At 61.7% G+C, this 26,956-nt stretch overlaps 1 protein-coding gene across 1 annotated transcript; it reads left to right on the plus strand.

Annotated features, from left to right (window-relative positions):
• The first annotated feature begins 57 nt into the window (after positions 1-57).
• Positions 58-26,008, plus strand: LOC135328613 (scavenger receptor cysteine-rich type 1 protein M130-like). The gene is made up of 20 exons (XM_064513493.1): positions 58-157; positions 2,218-2,532; positions 2,831-3,270; positions 7,652-8,711; positions 8,846-9,154; positions 9,986-10,303; positions 10,382-10,594; positions 10,977-11,363; positions 11,640-11,777; positions 12,123-12,218; positions 12,479-12,562; positions 12,867-12,995; positions 20,638-20,952; positions 21,252-21,545; positions 21,647-21,967; positions 22,892-23,029; positions 23,374-23,469; positions 23,732-23,815; positions 24,116-24,244; positions 25,794-26,008. Exons 1-20 carry the CDS (start codon positions 58-60, stop codon positions 26,006-26,008), a joined length of 5,181 nt encoding a protein of 1,726 aa, XP_064369563.1.
• Positions 26,009-26,956: the final 948 nt, after the last annotated feature.

The raw sequence follows: 26,956 nt of genomic DNA on the forward strand, positions 1-26,956 counted from the left end.
GCTGCCCTCACCCAGCTCTGGTTAATCACAGTCGCTGCTGCCGGTGTTTCGTCCACGATGCCCTACACCGGGATGCCTCCCCGCATGGTGCCCCAGCTGCTGTGGCCCACACCTGCCGTAGGGCAGTGCTGTACCAGGCTGACATTTGCCATCGCAGGTGGGGCACACTGTCCATGGCAGGGGCTGCCATGGAGTGAGCACGGCATTGTGGAAAGAGCCGACCATCAACAGCGCTGCCCGATGCGGCCATGGTGGAGCAGCTGGCAGGCTTCCTCTCCTCACTGGAGGTTTCCCTTGCTGTAAGGCAGGCCTGCAGCCCAAACACAAAGGCAGGACAGTAGCGTTACAGGGGCAGACGTCCGAGAGGGAGGCTACAGTCTGCCCTCCTGCCTGCCAACAAGCACATGCCCCATATAGGAGAGGAAGGCACACACTTTGTCTCCTTCATTGCGGGCATCATTGGGTACCACTGAAAGCACTCTGGCCCCATCCTCTTCACACACTCCCTTCACATAGTTATACTAATCAATAAAAATCCCCCCACTCAGGCTTCTCTCCTCCACCATGAACAGGCCCAGCTCTCTCAGCCTTTCCTCGCATGACACATGCTCCCGTCCCTTCAGCATCTTAGGAGCCCTTTGCTGCACTCGCTCCAGGAGCTCCATGTCTCTATTGTCTCGGGGAGCCCAGAACTGCACACAGCACTCCAGACGTGGCCTCCCCAGGGCTCAGTAGAGGCAAAGGATCACCTCCCTCCACCTGCTGACAACACTCTGCCTAATGCAGCCCAGCATACCCTTGGCCTTCTTGGCCACAAGGGCACAGTGCTGGCTCGCGGTCAGCTTGTTGTCCACCAGGCCTCCCAGGTCCTTCTCTGCACGGCTGCTTTCCAGCAGGTCAGCCACCACCCTCTACTGCTGCAGGGGCAGGCCTCTGCACTTCCCTTGATTCAGCTTCATGAGGTTCCCCTCTGCCCATCTCTCCAGACTGTTGAGCTCCCTCGGAAGGGCAGCACAGCACTCTGGGGTATCAGCCACTCCTCTCAGGATCATCCTTGGATCATCAGCACACTTGCTGTGGGTGCACTCTGTCCCTTCATCCACATCACTGAGGAAGAAGATGAACAATACTGCACCCAGCAGGGACCCCTGGCAGACATCGCTAGCCACAGGCCTACAACGAGACTTTGTGCTGCTCATCACAACCCTCTGAGCTCTGCCAGACAGCGAGTTTTAAGCCACCTCACTGTCTGCCCATCTAACCCACACTTCCTCAGCTTGCCTGTGAGGATGTGATGGGAGACAGTGTCCAAAGCCTTGCTCAAGTCAAGGGAGACAACTTGCCCTGCTCTCCCCTCATCTACCCAGCCAGGTGTCCCATCCTAGAAGGCTCTCACGTTGGTTAAGTACGATTTCCCCCTTTGGGAATCCACGCTCACTACTCTGGATCACTTTCTTAGCCACCACATGCTTGCCAGTGGTGTCCAGGATGAGCTGCTCCATCACCTTGGCAGGGATCGAGGTGAGGCTGCCCGGCGTGTACTTCCCTGCACCCTCCTTCTTGCCCTCGTGGAAGACTGGAGTGGCACTGGCTCTCTTCCATGCCTCAGGCACCGCTCCTGAACTCCAGCACCTTTCAAAGAGGACTGAGAGGGGCCTAGCAAGCACCTTGGCCAGCTCGTCAGCACCCCTGGGGGCATGCCATGAGGGCTCATGGACTTGTGGATGTCCAGTTTGCTTCAGTGATCCCTAAGTCCATCCTCCTCCACCAAGGAAATGTCTTCCTCTCTTGAGGCTTTCTCCCTGCTCTCCAGGGCCTGGGATATGCGGAGGGCCAGTCTTCATGGGAAAGACTGCAGCAAAGCAGCATTCAGGATCTCTGCCTTTTCCGTATGCTTTGTCACCAGGGCCCCTGCCCCAGTCAGCAGTGAGCGCACACTTTCCCTTCTCTTCCTCTGGTTATCGATAGATTTAAAGAAGCCCAGCTTGCTGTCCTTCACATCCCTCAACACATTAAACTCCAAAGGGGCCATTAACTTCCAAGACCCACCGCTGCCTACTCAGACAACATCCCTCTATTCCACCAGGTTTGCTGTGGGCTGGCTTGCGGCAGCACCCAGGGCATGGGGAGGCAGAGGGCTGCCATGCCTGCATGCCCCCACCATTGCAGAGCAGGGGACATGAGGACTTCGTCTCCAGCACCCTTTCTCCCTCCCAGCCTACACGGGCTTCAGACTGGTGAACGGCAGCACAGAGTGCACAGGGCAGGTGGAGCTGGAGGCGCACGGCACCTGGGGCTCCCTCTGCGATGCCGGCTGGGACATGCCTGACACGCAGGTGCTCTGCCACCACCTCGGCTGCGGCTTTGCCACCTCCGTGTCCCACGGAGGGTGTTTCGGGACAAGGAGCGGCCCGCTGTGGCGGGACACTTTTCACTGCTGTGGGACCGAGTCCCACCTGGGAGAGTGCCCTGCCATGGCGCTGGGGACCCCTGCCTGCTCGCTCGGCCATGTTGCCGCAGTCAATTGCTCAGGTGCGTGTGGGGCAGGTGGCGTCAGACAGGAGGGCCTCCTGGGGAGGGGGCCCAGCACCCCAAAAAGGAGGAGTGCCCCTCCCTCCCACTGCCAGCAGGAGCTGTGGGGCACAGAGCCCGTCTGGGGAAGCAGGACCATGTCAGGGCAGGAGGAGGGCTGAGCCCACACACAGGGCAGCAGGCACATGGGCAGGAGGAGGGCAGTGGGGCCGTGCTGTCCCCCGGCAAGCTGTGGGGCTCCTTGGCACCCCACGGTCCCCACAGTGCCTCAGGACATCTCCCCTCTGTGTGGGGCCAGGTGGTGCTGAACCCCTGAGGCTGGTGGATGGGGAGAGCCGCTGTGACGGGCGCCTGGAGGTGGCCCTGGGTGGGGCCTGGGACCAAGGCCTGGCCCAGTGCAATGCCACACTGCACAGCTCTGTGCCACCAGGCCGCACCCAGGAGACGGCGGTTGTGTGCTCAGGCGCGTGTGCCGGGAAGGGCCCCAGGGCACCACAGGGGCCCGAGCAGCTGCCCCAGCCTGGGCTGTCTCTGGCTGCAGGGAGACGACAGGTGCGGCTGGTGAGCGGCCCCAGGTTCTGCCCCAGCAGAGTGGAGGTCTATGTCCAGGGGGCCTGGAGCTGCATCTGCAAGGACACCTGGGACCTCTGGGACGCCGCCGTCGTCTGCCACCAGCTGGGCTGCGGTGAGGCCTTGGCAGTGCCCGGCTTGGCCCACTATGGCCAGGGCTCTGGACCAGTGTGGCTGGGCACCGGCAGCTGCTCTACAGGGCCTGGGATGTGGGGAGGGCCAGTCTTCACAGGAAAGACTGCAGCAAAGCAGCATTCAGGATCTCTGCCTTTTCTACATGCTTTGTCACCAGGGCCCCTGCCCCAGTCGGCAGCGGGCCCACAATTTCCATTCTCCTCCTCAATTACCAGTGGATTTAAGGAAGCCCTGCTTGCTGTCCTTCACATCCTTCAACATATTAAACTCCAAAGGGACCTCGGCCTGGACATTCCAAGCCTCATCCTTGCCTGCTTGGACAACATCCCTCTATTCCTCCCACGTTTCCTGAGGCTGGCTCCACACAAGCCCTGTCTCGGTTTTTGGCAGTTCTCCTTAAGCATGGTGTCAAACAGATGTCCCCTGGCATTGGAGTGCTCTAAGAGTAGTTCAGGAAACCACAAGTGTAAGTCAGAGACTTGCAGCCATGGGCTGGAGGTTTCCCTTGCTGTAAGGGAGGCCTGCAGCCAAAAAACAAGATGGAGATGTCTCAGAGGAAGGCTATGGCCTGCCTTCCTGCCTGCCACCAAGCGTTGGCCCCATCCAAGACAGCAAGGCACGCGGTTTGTGTCCGTGATTGGAGGCATCACCCACAAGGGGTACAAAGCGGGCCTGGGAAGAAAGCTGAATGCACATCTCTCAATACTAAATATCCCTCTCTGGCTTCCCAACTGCTGCACTTCCATCTCTATAATCAGCTCACAGCTTTGATACCTCCCGTGATTGTCCCACCAGTTAAACACAGAAGGTCTATGTGGTCAGTGCATATGCTGCATGAGCTTTCTATGCCACTCTTGTCTCTCTGCAAGGCCTGCTGGCATTTGTACGCAGCCCATACCGGAATGCTGAGGTCTGACAAGCCCCTGCCACTAGTCCACTTCCCGACAGCTTCTGTTGCTGTGACCTGCTACTCTTTCAACTAGGGAAGCAAGTGGCTATGCACTGAGGTTTGCAGCCAAGGTAGGATGTGTCCTGCGAGAGCCCTGACTCAGTTGCTGGTCTGCACCTCATCCCTGCTGTCTGTACACAGTGGGAAAATCCCCACACTGGGGCACAGGAGCTGTCTGTTGTGCTGCAGCTGGGAAAAATGTCCCCACATGGCAGCTGAGCTTGCCTGGGCAGAGAGGGATTCCCACCAGCTGTGATGCAACTGTGGACAGGTGCTGGCCACCCTCATCCCTGCCCTGGCAGAAGACTCCAGGATGTTGGATGAAGGGTCCATTCTGAGGTGGAGCAAGGTGCTGGGAATTCCCCTGCCCTTGGGTGGGTGCTGCTGCCACAACTTAGAGGAGGCCTGAGAGACCTGCAAGGCATTTCTGGGCTGAACTGCTTTGCTGGTACAGCCAGCCACGAGCACAGGTCCCCTTGACTCCCCAGTCCACCTAGCTACCTACTGCAGATGCTGAAGCAGCCACCCTTCCAGACATTGTGCGGGAGGGAAACAAGGGGGCAGGGCTGGGGCTGTGCCTGATTCACCGGACCTGAAAAGGGCACAGACCAGAAGTGGCATCATCTCATGTTCCCACTGCAGTCAGTGGGGAGAAACAGGCCGTACGGGGAGAGGGGGGAACACAGGTGCAGGCTGGACTGAACCATCCCAGGCACTGTCTCCCTCTGCCCTCCCAGCTCTGTAGCAGCACCTGCACTAGCGGGGAGCAGGGCCTGATAGCTCAGCAGTGACATTACAACCTCAGGCCAATACCACACAGGGTAAAGAAACCCTTTGTGTCAGGAAGGCCTTGAAGTGGCCAGAGCTTTCCAGATCCTTTTGCCTTGGGGTGACAATTAAGCGCATTGGCACAAGGCCGACAGCGTGGCACGACTGAAGCTGCCCTGCGCTCTGCCTTGTGTTCACGGAAGCACAGAAGCACACAACGGCAGAGATTGGAAGGGACCTCTGGAGATCATCGCGGCCAATGCCCCTGCCCATGAGGGTCATCTAAAGCCCATCGCCCAGAACCCTATCCAGACGCCTCTGCAATGCCTCCAAAGATGGAGACTCCACGACCTCCCCAGGAAACCTGTTCCCGGGCTCTGTCACACTCACAGGAAAGAAGCTTTTCCTGCTGGGCAGACGGAACTTCCTGGGTTTCAGGTTGTGCCCGTTGCCTCTTGTCCTATCGCTGGGCACCACTGAAAAGCTCTTGACACCCTCCCTGCAGATATTTATGCCCACTGATAAAGATTCCCCCACAGGCTTCCCTTCTCCACCATGAACAGGCCCAGTTCTCCCAGCCTTTCCGCGTGTGACGTGCTTCCATCCCTTAAGCATCGTAGGAGCCAAATGGGCTTTGACATTCCGAGCCCCATCCTTGCCTGCTTGGACAACATCCCTCCATTCCTCCCACATTTCCTGAGGCTGGCTCCACACCAGCCCTTCCTCAGCTTTTCGCAGTTCTCCTTAACCATGGTGTCAAACAGGTGTCACACAGCATTGGAGTGCTGTTAGAGTAGTCCTATTGATGAGGAGCTCCTAAGAAATCGAGCTCCATTTCAAGCTGACTGTGCTTCCTCTTGCTTCAGAGTACAAACAGAAATACAGAGCACACATGATAAGAGAGTTCTTGCAGGCAAGCTTGATTCTCATGCACTACTGGACCCTCCTCTCCTGCCTGAGCCCTTTCCCTAAGCACAGCAACCAGGGAGACCTTGTTGGCAAAGCTCCTCCTCCCTTCCTCCTCCTCTATGTGCCCTTTTTCACTGGAGTTCAGGTCAGCTTATCCAGGCCACCCTCCTGAGACATCAGCTCATCTCCTGAGCCTCACGACAGACCACTCTTGTGCTCGGCGGAGGCTCTCCTTCATTCCCTGCTTGCTGCTCTGCACTTAGGCAGATGCTGGGGAGGTTAAATGTGATGATCACAAAGGCAAAGCCCTGACAGTGATGCCACCCACACAGAGCGATATTAAGCTGGGGGAGGTCTCCACTCCTACCCAAAATGTCCCCTTGACTAGCAGGCTCAAGGGAACCAACACCAGTCTCCCATATCCCTCAGATTTGTCTGAAGAGGCCCTCAGTCACTCTGGATTTGCTCCAGGTCTCTGTGGCAGTGGCACTGCAAACAGATACTGATACACAGAAGCCTAGCGTTATCATACTCTGAAATGCAGCTGGCTGAGCAGAAACAGAAGCAGGTGGTGAGATGCTGGCTGTTCAGCAGGCCCAGTAGATGCCTGTGCTCTGACACAGAGCAGCACTCAGGCTGCCACAGCTGCTTCCCCTTGGGAGCTGGTGTGCAGTGGGGGAACCAACTCCTTCCTTCCCCGTCACTGCATGGGGCAAGCGTGGCTGCCATGGGGACTGTGGGGCTGAGGGGCACAGGCCTGCAGGCAGCTGGGCAGCACCTCCATCCGCCTGCAAGCTGCTGTGAGGGGTCCAGGCCCCCCTGCCAATGTGCCATGGAGCCTGGGGCTGGGCTTGACTTGGTGCCGCCCTGGAGCTTTCTAGCCCAGAGCCAGCCCCAGTGCCTGCCCCATGTGGAGGGCTGCAGTGAGGAGGGACCAGTGAGCAAGGAGCCTGCAGCAGATGCTGCCCGCAGCACAGGACAGTCCTTGTTGGGGCAGGGCTCTTGCAACGCTCCCTGGCACAATGTGACACACCCAGACCCATGTGGGATCAGGCATAGGAAGGGCCCACACACCCTGCACCCACTGCAGCACCCAGGTGGGGAGCCCTGCTCAGATCATCATCAGACTCCCCACGGGGACAGCCAGGCAGGCACCCACCCACTGGTGGGGTGCGTGTGATGGCAGAAGTGGAGCCGAGACGCATATATGGGCATGCACAGGGATGGAGAAGGTTATTGGAGGCTGGGGCTCTGTCAGATGGGAGATAACCCTCCTGATAACGTCTCAAAAGGTGCCTAACGCTGTTGATTGGCTGCCCTGGCAGCGGGGCCTGCGCTTCTGCCTATATATTGCCCTCCCCATAGCGGGGGCCTCTGGTGGCCTGGGAGGCAAGCAGGAGCTGGAGGCTGCAGCATTGGGCAGGAGGTGTTTGGGATGGCCACCATCAGCCAGCTCCTTGCCAGCGCACTGGGACTGCTGCTGTGCATGCAGCTCTGCAGGGGTGAGTGCCTGTGGGCTCCCCGGGGCTGGAGCTGCCTGCCCTCATGCCGAGAGTGGGAGGCAGCCCTGGGGATGGGGAAGACACGATGGGGCTGGGGTGGCCCCCATGGGCCTGTGTGTGACCTGCTGGGCAGGCTTCCCAAGGACACCAGTGGAGACATCCCACCTGGACAGCTCTCGGGCACTCGCGGTGCCTGGGGTGTGCTGGGGACAGGGTTTTTGCAGTGGGGCCAAACACTGAGCACATGTGGCAGTATGCATGCCCCACAGTTTTCCCCTTGCGTCAGGTGCTGGACATTCAGGGGCTGGATATGGCCCTGCCTTTCTTCACAGCTCGCATCCTGCAGTGCCCCCAGGGCTTTTCCACATACACGGCCATATGCCAGGGCCCAAGAGCCAGCCCCACAGTGGGGAGTGGAGGCCATCAGGGCAGGGAACAGCTGTGGGACATAGCCCCCTGGGCCCACCTGGCAGGGCAGGCTGCACCAGGCACCCGTGGCATCATGTGGGGGCTCCACATCCTCCTTTGTGGTCCCACATGGGCACCCACAGGCACTGAGGAGCTGAGACTGGTTGACGGAGGCAGCCGCTGCGCTGGCCGGGTGGAGGTGAAGCACGAGGGCCAGTGGGGCACCGTGTGCAGCTATGACTTCATCTGGGATGTCCGCGGAGCCTCCGTGGTCTGCAGGCAGCTGGGATGTGGCACCGTGGCCAGGACTTCCCCATACACCCCATTTGGGGCAGGTGCTGGCCGGATTTGGCTGCAACCCTTCTTCTGCCGTGGCACCGAGACAGCGCTCCACCACTGCTCCCACTATGGCTGGGGCCAGCACTACTGCGGACATGACTGGGACGTGGGGGTGACATGCTCAGGTGAGGGATTAGGTGACTGTGCTGGGGGGCAGCCCTTTGGCTGCACGCGGTTGGGAGCCATTATGGCCATGCCCAGTGCCTCCCCACCAGGGACTCCCCGGGTGTGGGAGTGGCGCTGGAGGGCAGCACTCTCATGCCCTGAGGGCACCTCTAATGCAGATGCCGTGGAGCTGAGGCTGGTGAATGGAGGTGGTCCCTGTGCCGGCAGAGTGGAGGTGAAGCTGCGGGGCCAGTGGGGGACGGTGGCAGATAACGAATGGGACATGGAAGATGCCGAGGTGGTGTGTCAGCAGCTGGGCTGTGGCTCAGCCAAAAGCGCCCATGCCTGGAGCCGCTTTGGGAAAGGGTCTGGACCAATTCATCTGGCTGTCGTTGACTGTCGCGGGGATGAGTCCGCCCTCTGGGAATGTACTATCAAGGGATGGGAGCTGTACAATGGAAGCCATAGCTGGGATGTTGGCGTGGTCTGCCAAGGTAAGAGCTGTGGTGGTCACAGCCCAGGCTGTCTCGCCCCCGGGGGCCACCTGTGCCAGCACCAAAGCTCTGGTGGCAGCCCCTCCACATGTCCCAGGGACCTCCAGGCGACCCCGGACTCTCTTCCCCGGCAGGGTTTGTGCAGCTGGTCAGTGGGGACAGTGCCTGCTCGGGTCGTGTGGAGGTCAGGCAGGGCCGAGGCTGGGCAACCCTCTGCAAGGCCCACGTGGACCTCAACGCTGCCCATGTCATCTGCAAGGAGCTGGGCTGTGGAGCCGCTCTGGCCATCACTGGGGCAGCACACTTTGGGGCAGGAGCTGGGCCCATCTGGGACGGGGGATTTGAGTGTGCAGGCAACGAATCCCTCCTGTCTGCCTGCACCCGCAGGCTGCCCCACAGCCAGGGCTGCACGCACAGCAGTGACGCCGGCATCATCTGCTCCCGTAAGAGAGCAGGGCACGGGGCAGAGGCTGCAGCGGGGGGCATGGGGAGACGGGCAGCGGGGACAGGGGTGCCCAGGGCAGGGACGGGGCAGGGAGGCTGTGGGCTGGCTTGTGGCAGCCCCCAGGGCATGGAGAGGCAGAGGGCTGCCATGCCTGTGTGCCCCCACCATTGTAGCTGCACAGGGCCATCGTCTCCAGCACCCTTTCTCCCTCCCAGCCTACACAGGCTTCAGGCTGGTGAACGGCAGCACGGTGTGCGCAGGGCGGGTGGAGCTGGAGGCACGCGGCACCTGGGGCTCCCTCTGCGATGCCGGCTGGGACATGCCCGATGCCCAGGTGCTCTGCCACCACCTCGGCTGCGGCTTTGCTGCCTCCGTGCCTCGCAGAGGGTATTTTGGGACAGGGAGCGGCCCGCTGTGGCAGGACACATTTCACTGCAGCGGGACCGAGTCCCACCTGGGAGAGTGCCCTGCCACGGCGCTGGGGACCCCCGCCTGCTCACTGGGCCACGCTGCCGCAGTCAATTGCTCAGGTGCGTGTGGGGCAGGTGGTGTCAGACAGGAGGGCCTGCTGTGGGGAGGGGACCCAGCACCCCAAATGGAGGGGTGCCCCTCCTTCTCACTGCCAGCAGGAGCTGTGGGGCACACGGCCCATCTGGGGAAGCAGGGCCATGTCAGGGCAGGAGGAGGGCTGAGCCCACACACAGGGCAGCAGGCACATGGGCAGGAGGAGGGCAGTGGGGCCGTGCTGTCCCCCGGCAAGCTGTGGGGCTCCTTGGCACCCCACGGTCCCCACAGTGCCTCAGGACATCTCCCCTCTGTGTGGGGACAGGTGGCACTGAACCCCTGCGGCTGGTGGACGGGGAGAGCCGCTGTGACGGGCGCCTGGAGGTGGCCCTGGGTGGGGCCTGGGGCCGAGTCCTGCCACAGCAGTGGGATGACAGCGGTGCCAGTGTGGTGTGCCGGCAGCTCCGGTGCGGCACGGTGCAGAAGGCCTACGCCGCCCCAGTGCTGCAGCCAGGCTCGATCCCCCTGGGGCTGAGCGGGCTCCAGTGTGCAGGCACGGAGACCCACCTGGCCCAGTGCAATGCCACGCTGCCCAGCGCCGTGCCATCGGGCCACACCGAGGAGGCGGTGGTTGTGTGCTCAGGTGAGTGTGCTGGGAAGGGCCCCGGGGTGTCACAGGGGCCTGAGTGGCTGCCCCATCCCGGGCTGTCTCTGGCTGCAGGGAGCCGGCGGGTGCGGCTGGCGAGCGGCCCTGGGCGCTGTGCTGGGAGAGTGGAGGTCTACGTGCAGGGGGCCTGGATCCATGTCTGCGAGGACGCCTGGGACCTCTGGGACGCTGCCGTCGTCTGCCGCCAGCTGGGCTGCGGCAAGGCCCTGGCAGTGCCCGGCTCAGCCCGCTACGGCCGGGGCTCGGGGCCAGTGTGGCTGGGTGCCGGTGGGTGCTCCGGGACCGAGGCGACACTCTGGGACTGCCCGGCCCTGGCCCCAGCCCCAGGGCAGCGTGGTTGCAAGCAGGGTGCTGGCGCAGCAGCCGTTTGCTCAGGTCAGTGGCATCCTCCACTGGGGCCAGACGTAGCAGGGCTATGGGACTGGCCGTGGTGCCAGCCCTCCCCACCGGCCTCCCTGACCAGCTCCCCACACCCTGGGCAGTCCCGGGGAGCGAGATGGTGCCTTTGCCCCACTGCCCCAGCGTGTCCGCTGCTTGGGGTGCTTCTCTTAGTGCCTCGGGGAGGTGGGCGGCGTGGTCATAAGAGTGGGGGTGTCTGCCCAGCCCTGGCTCAGCTGTGCCCCGCCCCACTCATGCTATCCCCTTGCAGAGCTCACAGTCCTGCGGCTGGCGGGTAGCAGTGGCTGCACTGGGCGCCTGGAGGTCTTCTACAATGGGACGTGGGGCAGCGTGTGCGCCAATGGCACCAGCCCCGCCACAGCCGCCGTGGTGTGCCAGCAGCTGGGCTGCGGGGCCACGGGCCGACTGGCATCTGCCCCAGCAACCACACAGGGCTCAGGCCCTGCGTGGCTGGCCTGGGTGCAGTGCGAGCTGGGGGCCAACTCCCTCTGGCACTGCCCCTCGGCACCCTGGCAGCTGCAGCCCTGCGACTCCCCTGGGGACACCCACATCACATGTGACGGGGACCCTGGTGGCACCAGAGTGACTCCCACGCCAGCCAGGGCAACTGGATGCCCAGACGGCACAGCTTGCACAGGTAGCTTTGCCAGCGCAGTGGCCCCAGGGACCCTCCAGCTCGGGCTGGCGCAGCCCAGTGGAGGGGGAGCAGCTCTGTCAAGGAGACCCCAGCTGCCCGGGCACTGTCACCCCTCTGCTTCATGCAGCAGTTGGCCCTTTGGCCCAGGGGTGCCCTCCTTGGCCTCGCTGTCCCGCCAGCCACTCCCCTGCATCCCCCTATGCATCCACAGTGACGCAGGATGGGACAGGGTCCCCAGCCTCCCTCCAGCTCTGCCGTGTTTTGGTGTCCTCACAGGTGCTCACAGGAGCCCCACAGCAGGTGCTGGGGCCATGGCAGTGCCCACCATCCTCTGCATTGTCCTGGGCACTCTGCTCTGCCTGGCCCTGGGGGCCCTCGCTGTGCAGGCATGGCGCGCCATGGCTCGGCACAGAGGTGGGTCGCACTGGGGTTCTCCGGGGCTGAATCTACCAGGACGAGGCGCCAGGGCAGAGCCAGTCAGGGCTGGGGGCCACTGATGGCTCCCGGGACTGCCCGGCCATGGGGCGGCCCGGCTGCACAGGCTGGGGGCAGGTGCAGTGTTGGAGGCCAGGAGGCCAGTGCCGAGCAGGGGCAGGACGCGGCGCAGCATGGGGGCCAGGCAGGGGCACCAGAGCCACTCAGCGGATGGGGCACAGCAGTGGAGCTGGGCCACAGGGTTGTCGGGGGCACAGCTGGTGACCCCCACCATCCCATGTGCTGTGCCCATGGCCTGGGGTTATGGCTGCCCTTGCTTTCCAGGCCCTGGCAGAACTGGGGACACAATCTCTGAAGCTGTCTATGAGGAGCTCGACTATACTCTGACGCCAGAGTACCAGGAGGTGCCCAGTGGCTCAGGTGCGTACACCCTGACTCCCGTGCTCGGGCCAGCCCAGCCCGGCGCCTCTTCCCGGGGAAGGAGGTCTCTGCGCTGAGGCCCCCACGCACCCGCTGCAGCAGCTGTGCTGGGAGCCCAGCCATGTGCTGGCCACGGGGAGCTGCAGTGCAGGGCTGTATCCTGGCCCCTCACAGTCCCCGCTGTGCGGTGAGGCTGTCCTGCCCAGGGTGCTGGCCAGGCCGTGGGACTGGGCAGCCTCTCCTAACGCCCCATCCTCCAGGCTCTCCATCAGAAGGCTCAGCAGCAAAGCTGCCGTATTACACCAGTGACAGCGTGGAGGTCAGCAGCCCCGCGACAGCAGCAGGTACGGGGCTGGAGTGCAGGGCCGTGCTGCAGCGTGCCGAGAGGTGCAGCCGTCATGCCGCAGCCAGTGCCAGCAGGGGCCTCACATGGTGCCTGTGCAGCATGGCCACGTGGCCCTTGGTTATTTTCTGGGCCGACACTCGTGGCTAGGAACGAGCCTCTGGGCTGCTGGCTCCATTCGAGAGCTGACAGCCCCATGCAGCAGGCCCAGCCCCCATGTCGGCACCCGCAGCTCCATGGCCAGTGGGGGCTGGCACAACGCGACCCCTGCCCTGGCCTTCATTTCACTGCCCCGTCTGTCGCAGACACCCCTGCCCTGCCCAGGCATGGCCCCCCGGATGGGTATGACGATGCCGCGGCCGTGCTGCACCCGGGAGAGGCCGCTTCTCCAGGGTTGAGCGACGGAGATGTCTCCGAGGTCACGGTGCTGGAAGGTAAGAGGCACCACAGCCCATACAGCAGCACTGCCATTCCCAGCGCTGTGCCATCCCGCCGGGAGAGGTGGCTCCCCCGTGCTCTATTGCGGCGGTGGGTGGTGCCTGGGCATGGCGGGGACCACTGGCCTGGACCTGGCAGCCGGGGGATGAAATGCCCCCTAGAGGCACCGGCCATGCTGTCCGCAGCGGGGAGCCGGCCCTCGCTGAGCCACCTGGAGCTGCCAGGAGCCACGACAGATGCACCAGCTTCAGCGCCCCGAGACATGGGCTACGACGATGTTGGTGTCAGTGGCCCCAGGACATCACTGTAAGCATGGCGGGGCCGCGCTGTGGCAGTCCCTGAGGACACACACGGTGCCATGGGGATCTGCCCCCATGAGCCACAGGCCAACCACAGCAGGCATCGTCTGTCTCACTAACAGCCCACTTGGGCCGGCCAGGGACTATGGGCACCATGGAGATGTGTCTCCAACATCCCTCCTGCGCAGCCCTCCAGGCGCTGCATGAGTTTGTGCTTCCACTGTGCATTTCTCTCTCTTCTATTAAAAAAATAAAAAAATGTTTGCAGCCTCGGCCCCAAGGTGAGGCCTTTGGGCACATTGCTGTATCCCGGGGGTGGCTGGGGTGGACAAGGAGCATGTCCTGCTCAGAGTGAGCTCTGTTGCATGGAGCCAGTAACTCTCCTGCCGGCCTCACATGGCTCCAGTTAATCGCTGTTGCTGCTAGGGGGCTTCCGCCCGCACTGTCCTAAGCCGAGATGCCTCCCTACATGGCACCCTGGCTGCTGTGGCCCTCACCCGCCCCAGAGCAGCTCTGCACCAGGTTGACATTTGCCATTGCTGGTGGTGCACACTGCCCACGTCAGAGACTGCCAGGGAGCGAGCACTGCTCTGCGGAAAGAGCCAAGCATTGGCAGTGCTGCCCAATGCAGCACTGGTGGAGCAGCTGGCAGGCTTCCTCTCCTCGCTGGAGGTTTCCCTTGCTGTAAGGCAGGCCTGCAGCCCAAACACAAGGGCAGGACAATAGTGTGACAAGTGGAGATGTCTTGGAGGGAGGTTATGACACATATTCCTGTCCCTTCAGCATCTTAGGAGCCCTTTGCTGCACTCACTCCAGGAGCTCCATGTCTCTCTCGTCTTGGGGAGTCCAGAACTGCACACAGCACTCTAGATGTGGCCTCCCCAGGGCTCAGTAGAGGCAAAGGATCACCTCCCTCCACCTGCTGACAACACTCTGCCTAATGCAGCCCAGCATACCCTTGGCCTTCTTGGCCACAAGGGCACGGTACTGGCTCACGGTCAGCTTGTTGTCCACCAGGCCTCCCAGGTCCTTCTCTGCACAGCTGCTTTCCAGCAGGTCAGCCACCACCCTCTACTGCTGCAGCGGGTATTCCTCCCCAGGGGCAGGCCTCTGCACTTCCCTTGATTCAGCTTCATGAGGTTCCCCTCTGCCCATCTCCCCAGACTGTCGAGCTCCCTCGGAAGGGCAGTGCATCCCTCTGGGCTATCAGCCACTCCTGGTTTTCGATCATCAGCACACTTGCTGCGGGTGCACTCTGTCCCTTCATCCACATCACTGAGGAAGAAGATGAACAATACTGGACCCAGCATAGACCCCGGCAGACACCGCTAGCTACAGGCCTCCAACGAGACTTTGTGCTGCTCATCACAACCCTCTGAGCTCTGCCAGACAGCCAGTTTTCAAGCCACCTCACTGTCTGCCCATCTAACCCACACTTCCTCAGCTTGCCTGTGAGGATGTGATGGGAGACAGTGTCCAAAGCTCAAGTCAAGGGAGACAACTTGCCCTGCTCTCCCCTCATCTACCCAGCCAGGCGTCCCATCCTAGAAGGCTCTCACGTTGGTTAAGCATGATTTCCCCCTTTGGGAATCCACACTTGCTACTCTGGATCTGGAAAAGTCAGCCTCTCTTGAGGCTTTCTCCCTGCTCTCCAGGGCCTGGGATATGCGGAGGGCGGTCTTTGCAGGAAAGAATGCAGCAAAGCAGCATTCAGGATCTCTGCCTTTCCTACATGCTTTGTCACCAGGGCACTTTGCCCAGTCAGCAGTGAGCCCACAACTTCCCTTCTCCTCCTTTGGTTATTGATGGATTTAAAGAAGCCCTGCTTGCTTCACATCCCTCAACACATTAAACTCCAAAGGGGCCGGGGTCTCGGCCTGGACCTTTTGAGCCCCATCCTTCCTACTCGGACAACATCCCTCTATTCCTCCATGTTTCCTGAGGCTGGCTCCACACAAGCCCTGCCTCAGCTTTTGGCAGTTCTCCTTAAGCATGGTGTCAAACAGATGTCCCCTGGCATTGGAGTGCTCTAAGAGTAGTTCAGGAAACCACAAGTGTAAGCCACACACATGCAGCCACAGGCAACAAGCAAGCCAACGCTGCTGTTACTATGGCACGGCTGTTTCAACCTCATGAAGAAGGACAAGCGCCACACACCACTGTGCTGCTGGGAGCTGCAGGGATGGGAAAGACAATGACAAGGAGGAAGATCACCGTGGAGTGGGCAGGAGCAGTCCTTTATACACAGTTTGACTATGTTTTCTACCTCAACTGGAAAGAAATCAGCCCCACTACAGCAGGGGGTGCAGCACACTTGATTTCCAAGCTCTGTCATTGCCCCTACTTGGACTCTTCCATCTGGGCTGGACCAGAAGTGCCTGGAGCCTGCACTTGCACTCACTCCCCTGGCCTTCACAGTCTGGGTGTTTTTTTCCAGGCACAGCCCACATGGACTCACGAGCCACCTGGGACCCTGCATGGCCAATGCCTTTTGCTCAGACAGCAAGCAGGCCCTGTGGTGTCCTAGCGGGATGCAAGTACGGAGTTGAACTCTCTAGACTTGTGCACCCCCGAGCTTAAGAGGAACCTGAAACGAGAGCTCAAGGCCCCTGTGACCTGCTGCCCCAACAAGAGCCGGCACAGAGCCTGGCTTGGGTCAGAGTGGTTTGGGAGGGCCCTGTGGGACTCCTCCCATGTGCTTAACCCTGGCTCCCGTTCCCTGATTCAGAGCTGGAAAGCACTGAAACACAGATATGGTTCACCTGAGCAGACACTGAGACAGGACAACCACAGTGTCCCTCTCTCGCCTGCACAGCCCTGGGTGCACCAGGGCTGCTTGGAGGCCAGTGTGGCAAACCCCGTGAGCTGTGAGGCTTTGGATACCTTCTGCCTCTTTTCCCCAGAAGCACCAGGGCAGTGAAAGCCATGGGCAGGGAGTGGGCATGGCAGCAGGGCTGTGGCCGTGCAGGCCCCCTGAGGTCGGATGCTGTGGGGCCGGGACAGTGTATCGCCATCGAGGTGGACCATGCCGTGTGGTCTCCGGCGGCAGTTCTTCTCTTTTTCTTGTTCGATTGAAAGACTGAACACATTGGGATTAAAGGAAGAAATGTAGCAGGAACTGGCTGCACTCAAGGGAAGAAGGGAATTTTGCTGCTGTCATACCGGTGGGGGAGGACGGTGGCATTATGGGTAGGCGTGCCTCAAAGGGAGGCCATGGCCTGTCTTCCTGCATGCCACCAAGCGTTGGCCCCATCCGAGACAGCAAGGCACGCGGTTTGTGTCCGTGATTGGAGGCATCACCCACAAGGGGTACAAAGGAGGGTTGGGAAGAAAGCTGAAGGCATGTCTCTCAATGCTAAATATCCCTCTCTGGCTTCCCAGCTGCTGCACTTCCATCTCCATAATCAGCTCACAGCTTTGGTACCTCCCATGAATGTTCCGCCAGTTAAACACAGAAGGTCTACATGCTCAATGGTTACGCTGCATTAGCTTTCTATGCTGCTCTTTCCTCTCTATGTGGTCAGTGCATATGCTGCATGAGCTTTCTATGCCACTCTTGTCTCTCTGCAAGGCCTGCCGGCATTTGTACGCAGTCCATACCGGAATGCTGAGGTCTGACAAGCCCCTGCCACTAGTCCACTTCCCGACAGCTTCTGTTGCTGTGACCTGCTACTCTTTCAACTAGGGAAGCAAGTGGCTATGCACTGAGCTTTGCAGCCAAGGGAGGATGTGTCCTGCGAGAGCCCTGACTCAGCTGCTGGTCTGCACCTCATCCCTGGTGTCTGTACACAGTGGGAAAATCCCCACACTGGGGCACTGGAGCTGTCTGTTGCACTGCAGCTGCAAAAAATGTCCCCACATGGCAGCTGAGCTTGCCTGGGCAGAGGAGGATTCCCACCAGCTGTGACGCAACTGTGGGCAGGTGCTGGCCACCCTCATCCCTGCCTTGGAAGGGGGTTCCGTGATGTTGGATGAAGGGTGCATTCCGAGGTGGAGCGAGGTGCTGGGAACTCCCCTGCCCTTGGGTGAGGGCTGCTGCCACAACTTAGAGGAGGCCCAAGAGACCTGCAAGGCATTGCTGGGCTGAACTGCTTTGCTGGTACAGCCAGCCACGAGCATAGGTCCCCTTGACAACCAAATCCACCTAGCTACCTACTGCAGATGCTGAAGCAGCCACCCTTCCAGGTGTTGTGTGGGAGGGAAACAAGGGGACAGGGCTGGGGCCATGCCTGATTCACCAGACCTGAAAAGGGCACAGACTGGAAGTGGCATCCTCCCATGTTCCCACTGCAGTCGGTGGGGAGAAACAGGCCATACAGGGGGGGAACGCAGGTGCAGGCTGGACTGAACCATCCCAGGCACTGTCTCCCTCTGCCCTCCCAGTTCTGCACCAGCACCTGCACTAGCAGGGAGCAGGGCCTAGCAGCTCGGCAGTGGCAGTGCAACCTCAGGCCAATGCCGCACAGGGTAAGGAAGCCCTTTGTGTCAGGAAGGCCTTGAAGTGGCCAGAGCTTTCCAGATCCTTTTGCCTTGGGGTGATGTTTCAGTGCATCTGCACAGGGCCGACAGCGTGGCACGACTGAAGCTGCCCTGCGCTCTGCCTTGTGTTCACGGAAGCACAGAAGCACACAACGGCAGAGGTTGGAAGGGACCTCTGGAGATCATCGCGGCCAATGCCTCTGCCCATGAGGGTCATCTAAAGCCCATCGCTCAGGACCCTATCCAGATGCCTCTGCAACGCCTCCAAAGACGGAGACTCCACGACCTCCCCAGGCAACCTGTTCCCGGGCTCTGTCACCCTCACAGGAAAGAAGCTTATCCTGCTGGGCAGACGGAACTTCCTGGGTTTCAGGTTGTGCCCGTTGCCTCTTGTCCTATCGCTGGGCACCACTGAAAAGCTCTTGACACCCTCCCTTCAGATATTTATGCCCACTGATAAAGATCCCCCCACAGGCTTCCCTTCTCCACCAAGAACAGGCCCAGTTCTCTCAGCCTTTCCGCGTGTGACAGATGCTCCCATCCCTTAAGCATCATACGAGCCAAATAGGCCTCGACCTTCCGAGCCCCATCCTTGCCTGCTTGGACAACATCCCTCCATTCCTCCCACATTTCCTGACGCTGGCTCCACACCAGCCCTTCCTCAGCTTTTCGCAGTTCTCCTTAACCATGGTGTCAAACAAGTGTCACATAGCATTGGTGTGCTGTTAGAGTAACCCTACTGATGAGGAGCTCCTAAGAAATCAAGCTCCATTTCAAGCTGACTGTGCTTCCTCTTGCTTTAGCATACAAACGGAAATGCAGAGCACACATGATAAGACAGTTCCTGCAGGCATCTTGATCCTCGTGCACTGCTGGACCCTCCTCTCCTGCCTAAGCCCTTTCCCTAAGCACAGTGGCCTAGGAGACCTTGTTGGCAAAGCTCCTCCTCCCTTCCTCCTCCTCTATGAGCCCTTTTTCACTGGAGTTCGGGCCAGCTTATTCAGGCCACCCTCCTGAGACATCAGCTCATCTCCTGAGCCTCACGACAGACCACTCTTGTGCTCTCTGGAGGCTCTCCTTCATTCCCTGCTGGCTGCGCTGCCCTCAGGCTGATGCTGGGGAGGTTAAATGTGATGATCACAAAGGCAAGGCCCTGCCAGGGACACCACCCATGCAGAGCAATGTTAACCTGGGGGAGGTCTCCACTCCTGGGCAGAACGTCTCCTTGACCAGCAGGCTCAAGGGAACCAACACCGGTCTCCCATGACCCTCAGATTTGTCCCCAGAGCACATTGGATGCTCTGGATTTGCTCCAGGTCTCTGTGGCACTGGCACTGCAAAGAGATACTGATACACAGAAGCCTAGCATTATCGTACTCTGAAATGCAGCTGGCTGAGCAGAAACAGAAGCAGGTGGTGAGATGCTGGCTGTTCAGCAGGCCCAGCAGGTGCGTGTGCCCTGACACACAGCAGCACTCAGGCTGCTGCAGCTGCTTCCCCTTGGGGGCTGGTGTGCAGTGGGGGAACCAACTCCTTCCTGCCTTGGTGCTGTGTGGAGTGAGCATGGCTGCCATGGAAGTTTGGGACTGTGCGGCACACGCCTGCAGGCAGCGCCTCCATCCGACTGCAAGCTACTGTGAGGGGCCCAGGCCCTCCTGCCAATGTGCCATGGAGCCTGGGGCTGGGCTTGACTTGGTGCCGCCCTGGAGCTTTCTAGCCCAGAGCCAGCCCCAGTGCCTGCCCCATGTGGAGGGCTGCAGTGCGGAGGGACCTGGTGCCAGAGGTCAGCCCCACAGCAGCAAGGAGGCTGCAGCAGATGCTGCCCCCTGCAGAGAACTGTCGCTCTTGCCAGGCTCCCTGGCACAGTGTGACACACCCAGAACCACGTAGGCTCAGACATAGGGAGGGCTCGTACACCCTGCACCCACTGCAGCACCCAGGTGGGGAGTCCTGCTCAGATCATCATCAGGCTCCCCACGGGGACAGCCAGGCAGGCACCCACCCACTGGTGGGGAGCGCATGATGGCAGAAGTGGAGCCGAGACGCATATATGGGCATGCACGGGGATGGAGAAGGTTATTGGAGGCTGGGGCTCCGTCAGATGGGAGATAACCCTCCTGATAATGTCTCAAAAGGTGCCTAATGCCGTTGATTGGCTCCCCTGGCAGCGGGGCCTGCGCTTCTGCCTATATATTGCCCCCACCACCACAGCAGTCTCTGGTGGCCCAGGAGGCGAGCGGGTGCTGGGGGCTGCACTGTGGGGCAGGAGGTGTTTGGGATGGCCACCACCAGCCAGCTCCTTGTCAGAGTGCTGGGGCTGCTGCTGTGCGTGCAGCTCTGCAGGGGTGAGTGCCTGTGGGCTCCCCGGGGCTGGAGCTGCCTGCCCTCTGCAAGGCCCACGTGGACCTCAACACCGCTCATGTCATCTGCAAGGAGCTGGGCTGTGGAGCAGCTCTGGCCATCATTGGGGCGGCACGCTTTGGGGCAGGAGCCGTGCCCATCTGGGATGGGGGCTTTGAGTGTGCAGGCAACGAATCCCTCCTGTCTGCCTGCGCCCGCAGGCTGCCCCATGGCCAGGGCTGCACCAATGCCAGTGATGCCGGCATCATCTGCTCCCATAAGAGCACGGGGTGCAAGGCAGAGGTTGCAGCAGGGGGTGCGGGGAGAAGGGCAGCAGAGACAGGGGTGCCCTGGTCAGGGATGTGGCAGGGAGGCTGCAGGCTGGCTTGTGGCAGTCCCCAGGGGAGCGGGGAGGCAGCAGGGTGTGGGGAGGCAGAGGGCTGCCATGCCTGAGTACTCCCACCTTTGTAGAGGCACGGGGCACAGAGCCGTCGTCTCCAGCACCCTTTCTCCCTCCCAGCCTACACGGGCTTCAGGCTGGTGAACAGCAGCACAGAGTGCGCAGGGCAGGTGGAGCTGGAGGCACGCGGCACCTGGGGCTCCCTCTGCGATGCCAGCTGGGATATGCCCGATGCCCAGGTGCTCTGCCACCACCTCAGCTGCGGCTTTGCCGCCTCCGTGCCCCACAGAGGGTATTTTGGGACAGGGAGCGACCCGCTGTGGCAGGACACGTTTCACTGCAGCGGGACCAAGTCCCACCTGGGAGAGTGCCCTGCCACGGTGCTGGGGACCCCCGCCTGCTCACCAGGCCGCACTGCCGCAGTCAATTGCTCAGGTGCGTGCAGGGCAGGTGGTGTCAGACAGGAGGGCCTGCTGTGGGGAGGGGACCTGGCACCCCAAAAGGAGGTGTGGCCCTCCCTCTCACTGCCACCAGGAGCTGTGGGGCACAGGGCCCGTCTGGGGAAGCAGGGCCATGTCAGGGCAGGAGGAGGGCTGAGCCCAGGCACAGGGCAGCAGGCACATGGGCAGGAGGAGGGCAGTGGGGCTGTGCTGTCCCCCAGCATCCCATGGGGCTCCTTGGCACCCTGCGGTCCCCACAGCGCCTCAGGACATCTCGCCTCTCTGTGGGGCCAGGTGGCACTGAACCCCTGAGGCTGGTGGATGGGGAGAGCCGCTGTGATGGCCGCCTGGAGGTGGCCCTGGGTGGGGCCTGGGGCCAAGTCCTGGCTCAGCAGTGGGACGCCAGCAGCACCAGTGTGGTGTGCCAGCAGCTCCGGTGTGGCACAGTGCAGAAGGCCTACACCGCCCCAGTGCCGGGGCCAGGCTCGAGCCCCCTGGGGCTGAGTGGGCTCCGGTGCACGGGCACGGAGGCTCGCCTGGCCCAGTGCAACTCCACGCTGCCCAGCACCACACTGCTGGCCACGTCAAGCAAGCGGTGTCTGTGTGCTCAGGTGAGTGTGCCGGGAAGGGCCCCAGGGCGCCATGGGGGACCGAGCGGCTGCCCCATCCCGGGCTGTCTCTGGCTGCAGGGAGCCAGCAGGTGCGGCTGGCGAGCGGCCCTGGGCGCTGTGCTGGGAGAGTGGAGGTCTACGTGCAGGGGGCCTGGATCCATGTCTGCGAGGACGCCTGGGACCTCTGGGACGCCACCGTCGACTGCCACCAGCTGGGCTGTGGAGAGGCCCTGGCAGCGCCCGGCTTGGCCCACTATGCCCGGGGCTCGGTGCCAGTGTGGCTGGGCGCCGGTGGCTGCTCCGGGGCCAAGGTGACATTCTGGGACTGCCCGGCCCCAGCCCCGGACCCAGGGCATCACAGCTGCAAGCAGGGCGCTGACGTGGCAGCCTTCTGCTCAGGTCAGCGCCATGGTCCACCGTGTCCAGGGGCAGCAGGGCTGTGGGACCGGCCGTAGCACCAGCCCTCCCCACGGACCTCCCTGACTAGCTCCCCACACCCTGGGCAGTCCTGGGGGGTGAGATGGCACCTTTGCCCCACTGCCTCGAGGTGTCCGCTCCTTGGGGTGCTTCTCTTAGTTCCAGGGGAGGTGGGTGGAGTGGCCAGGACAGTGGGGGTGTCTGCCCAGCTCCAGCTGAGCCATGCACCCCCACCATGCTGCCCCCTTGCAGAGCTCACAGTCCTGCGGCTGGTGGGCAGCAGCAGCTGCACCGGGTGCCTGGAGGTCTTCTACAATGGGACATGAGGCAGTGTGTGCGCCAATGGCACCAGCCCGGCCACAGCCGCCGTGGTGTGCCAGCAGCTGGGCTATGGGGCCACGGGCAGCTGGCATCTGCCCTCACAACCACACAGGGCTCAGGCCCCGCGTGGCTGGCCTGGGTGCAGTGCGAGCTGGGGGCCAACTCCCTCTGGCACTGCCCCTCAGCACCCTGGCAGCTGCAGCCCTGCGACTCCCCTGGCGATACCCACATCACGTGCGACGGGGACCCTGGAGGCACCAGAGTGACTCCCACGCCAGCCATGGCAACTGGATGCCCAGACGGCGCAGCCTGCACAGGTAGCTCTGCCTGCGCAGGGCAGCGTGGTGGCCCCAGGGATCCTCCAGCTGGCGCAGTCCAGTGGAGGGGGAGCAGCTCTGGCAAGGAGACCCCAGCTGCCGAGCACTGCCCTGAGCTGCATGCAGTCCCCCCAGGCACAGGGGTGCCCTCCTTGGCCTCCCTGTCCCTCAAGCTGCTCCCCTGCATCCTCTTGTGGGTCCACAGTGATGCAGGATGGGACAGGGTTCCCGACATCCTTCCAGCTCTGCCGTGTTGGTGTCCTCGCAGGTGCCCACAGGAGCCCCGCGGGGGGTGCTGGGGCCATGCCGGTGCCCACCATCCTCTGCATTGTCCTGGGCACTCTGCTCTGCCTGGCCCTGGGGGCCCTCGCCGTGCAGGCATGGCGTGCCATGGCTCGGCACAGAGGTGGGTCGCACCAGGGTTCTCCGGGGCTGAATCTACCAGGACGAGGCGCCAGGGCAGAGCCAGTCAGGGCTGGGGCTGCTGATGGCTCCCGGGACTGCCCGGCCATGGGGCGGCCCAGCTGCACAGGCTGGGGGCAGGTGCAGCGTTGGAGGCCAGGAGGCCAGTGCCAAGCGACGGCAGGACCTGGCGCGGCACGAGGGCCAGGCAGGGGCACCAGAGCCACTCGGTGGATGGGGCACAGCAGTGGAGCTGGGCCACAGGGATATCGGGGGCACAGCTGGTGACCCCCACCATCCCATGTGCTGTGCTCATGGCCTGGGGTTATGGCTGCCCTTGCTTTCCAGGCCCTGGCAGAGCTGGGGACACAATCTCTGAGGCCGTCTATGAGGAGCTTGACTACACTCTGACGCCAGAGTACCAGGAGGTGCCCAGTGGCTCAGGTGTGTGCACCCTGACTCCCGTGGGAAGAGGCCAGCCCAGCCCGGCGCCTCTTCCAGGGGAGGGAGGTCTCTGCGCTGAGGCCCCCACGCACCCGCTGCAGCAGCTGTGCTGGGAGCCCAGCCATGTGCTGGCCACGGGGAGCTGCAGTGCAGGGCTGTATCCTGGCCCCTCACAGTCCACACTGTGCGGTGAGGCTGTCCTGCCCAGGGTGCTGGCCAGGCCGTGGGACTGGGCAGCCTCTCCTAACGCCCCATCCTCCAGGCTCTGTGTCGGAGGGCACAGTGACGAAGCTGCCGTATTACACCAGCGACAGCGTGGAGGTCAGCAGCCCCGCGACAGCAGCAGGTATGGGGCCGGAGTGCAGGGCCGTGCTGCAACGTGCCCAGAAGTGCAGCCTTCGCGCTGCAGCCGGTGCCAGCCTGGGGCCTCACATGGTGCCTGTGCAGCATGGCCATGTGGCCCTTGGTTATTTTCTGGGCCGACACTCGTGGCTAGGGACGAGCCTCTGGGCTGCTGGCTCCATCCGAGAGCTGGCAGCCCCATGCCGTAGGCCCCAATGTCGGCACCCCTAGCTCTGTGGCCGGTGGGGGCTGGCACAACATGACCCCTGCCCCAGCCTTCATTTCACTGCCCCGTCTGTCGCAGACACCCCTGCCCTGCCCAGGCACGACCCCCCAGATGGGTATGATGATGCCACAGCTGTCCTGCACCCGGGACAGGCTGCTGCTCTGGGGCCAAGTGACAGAGATGTCTCTGAAGTGGCCACGCTGGGAGGTAAGAGGTGCCGCAGCCTGCACAGCAGCACTGCTGTTCCCAGTGCCATGATGTCCTGCCAGGAGAGACAGCTCCCATGTGCTGTGCCGCAGCAGTGGGCAGTGCCTAGGCATAGGGGGAGCGGGGGGATGAAATGGCCCCTACAGACACCGGCCATGCTGTCCGCAGCGGGGAGCTGGTCCTCGCTGAGCCACCCAAAGCAGTGAGGAGCCACGACTGACGGTCAGGCTTCGGTTCCCAGGGACGCGAGCTACGATGACGTGGGCATCATCAGCCCCGGGACGTTGCTGTGAGCATGGCAGGGCCACACTGCAGCAGTCCCTGAGGACACGTGTGGTGCCATGGGGCTCTGCACCCACGCAGCCACAGGCCAGCCACAGGACGCATCGTCTGTCTCATTAACCGCCCACTCGGGCCAGTCAGGGACTATGGGCACCATGGAGATATGCCTCCATCATCCCTCCCGCGCAGCCCTCCAGGCGCTGCCTGAGTTTGTGCTTCCACTGTGCATTTCTCTCTCTTCTATTAAAAAAATTAAAAAATGTTTGGAGCCTCGGCCCCAAGGTGAGGGCTTCGGGCACATTGCCATATCGCCAGGGGTGGCTGGGGTGGACAAGGAGCATGTCCTGCTCAGAGTGAGCTCTGTTGCACATAGCCAGTAACTCTCCTGCCGGCCTCACACGGCTCCAGTTAATTGCTATTGCTGCTGCAGGTCTTTCGCCCGCACTGTCCTACACTGGGATGTCACCACACACGGCGCTCTGACCACTGTTGCCTTCACCCGCCCCAGAGCAGCGCTGCACCAGGTCGACATTTGCCATCGCTGGTGGTGCACACTGCCCATGGCAGGGACTGCAGTGGAGCAAGCGTTGCTCTATAGAAAGAGCCAAGCATGGGCAGCGCTGCCTGATGCAGCAGTGGTGGAGCAGCTGGCAGGCTTCCTCTCCTCGCTGGAGGTTTCCCTTGCTGTAAGGCAGGCCTGCAGCCCAAACACAAAGGCAGGACAATAGTGTGAAAATTGGAGATGTCTTGGAGGGAGGCTATGGTCTGCCTTCCTGCTTGCCACCTAGTAAAAGCCCCCATCTGGGAGAGCAGGGCAGATGCTTTGTCTCCTTGATTGCAGGCATCACTGGGCACCACTGAAAGCAGTCTAGCCCCATCTTCTTCACACACTCCCTTCACATATTTATACCCATCAATAGAGACCCCCCCCCCATCAGGCTTCCCTTCTCCACCACGAACAGGCCCAGTTCTCTCAGCCTTTCCTCGTGTGACAGATGCTCCCATCCCTTAAGCATCATACGAGCCAAATGGGCCTTGACCTTCTCAGCCCCATCCTTGCCTGCTTGGACGACATCCCTCCATTCCTCCCACATTTCCTGACGCTGGCTCCACACCAGCCCTTCCTCAGCCTTTCGCACTTCTCCTTAACCATGGCGTCAAACAGGCGTCACATAGCATTGGTATGCTGTTAGAGTAACCCTACTGACGAGGAGCTCCTAAGAAATCGAGCTCCCTTTCAGGCTGACTGTGCTTCCTCTTCGTTTAGATTACAAACAAAAATACAAAGCGCACATGACAAGACAGTTCCTGCAGGCAGTTATGATTCTAATGCACTGCTGGACCCTCCTCTCCTGCCTGAGCCCTTTCCCTAAGCACAGCAGCCTGGGAGACCTTGTTGGCAAAGCTCCTCCTCCCTTCCTCCTCCTCTATGTGCCCTTTTTCACTGGAGTTCAGGCCAGCTTATCCAGGCCATCCTCCTGAGACATCAGCTCATCTCCTGAGCCTCACAACAGACCACTCTTGTGCTCGCTGTAGGCTCTCCTTCATTCCCTGCTGCCTGTGCTGCACTTAGGCAGATGCTGGGGAGGCAAAGCCCTACCAGTGACAACACCCATGCAGAGCGATATTCACCTGGGGGATGTCCCCACTCCTACCCAAAATGTCCCAAATGACCAGCAGGCTCAAGGGAACCAACACCGGTCTCCCATATCCCTCAGATTTGTCCAAGAGCCTCTCAGTTGCTCTGGATTTGCTCCAGGTCTCTGTGGCACTGGCACTGCAAAGAGATACTGATACACAGAAGCCTAGCGTTATCATACTCTGAAATGCAGCTGGCTGAGCAGAAACAGAAGCAGGTGGTGAGATGCTGGCTGTTCAGCAGGCCCAGCAGATGCCTGTGCTCTGACACAGAGCAGCACTCGGGCTGCTGCAGCTGCTTCCCCTTGGGGGCTGGTGTGCAGTGGGGGAACCAACTCCTTCCTGCCTCGGCACTGCATGCGGCAAGCGTGGCTGCCATGGGGACTGTGGGGCTGAGGGGCACAGGCCTGCAGGCAACTGGATAGCACCTCCATCCACCCACAGGCTGCTGTGAGGAGCCCAGGCCCTCCTGCCAATGTGCCATGGAGCCTGGGGCTGGGCTTGACTTGGTGTCGCCCTGGAGCTTTCTAGCCCAGAGCCAGCCCCAGTGCCTGCCCCATGTGGAGGGCTGCAGTGCGGAGGGACCTGGTGCCAGAGGTCAGCCCCACAGCAGCAAGGAGGCTGCAGCAGATGCTGCCCCCAGCACAGGACAGTCCCTGTCAAGGAAGGGCTCTTGTCATGCTCCCTGGCACAGTGTGACACACCCAGACCCATGCGGGATCAGGCATAGGAAGGGCCCACACACCCTGCACCCACTGCAGCACCCAGGCGGGGAGCTCTGCTCAGATCATC

Source organism: Dromaius novaehollandiae, chromosome 5, assembly GCF_036370855.1.
Source record: "Dromaius novaehollandiae isolate bDroNov1 chromosome 5, bDroNov1.hap1, whole genome shotgun sequence".
NCBI classification, from domain to species: Eukaryota; Metazoa; Chordata; class Aves; order Casuariiformes; family Dromaiidae; genus Dromaius; species Dromaius novaehollandiae.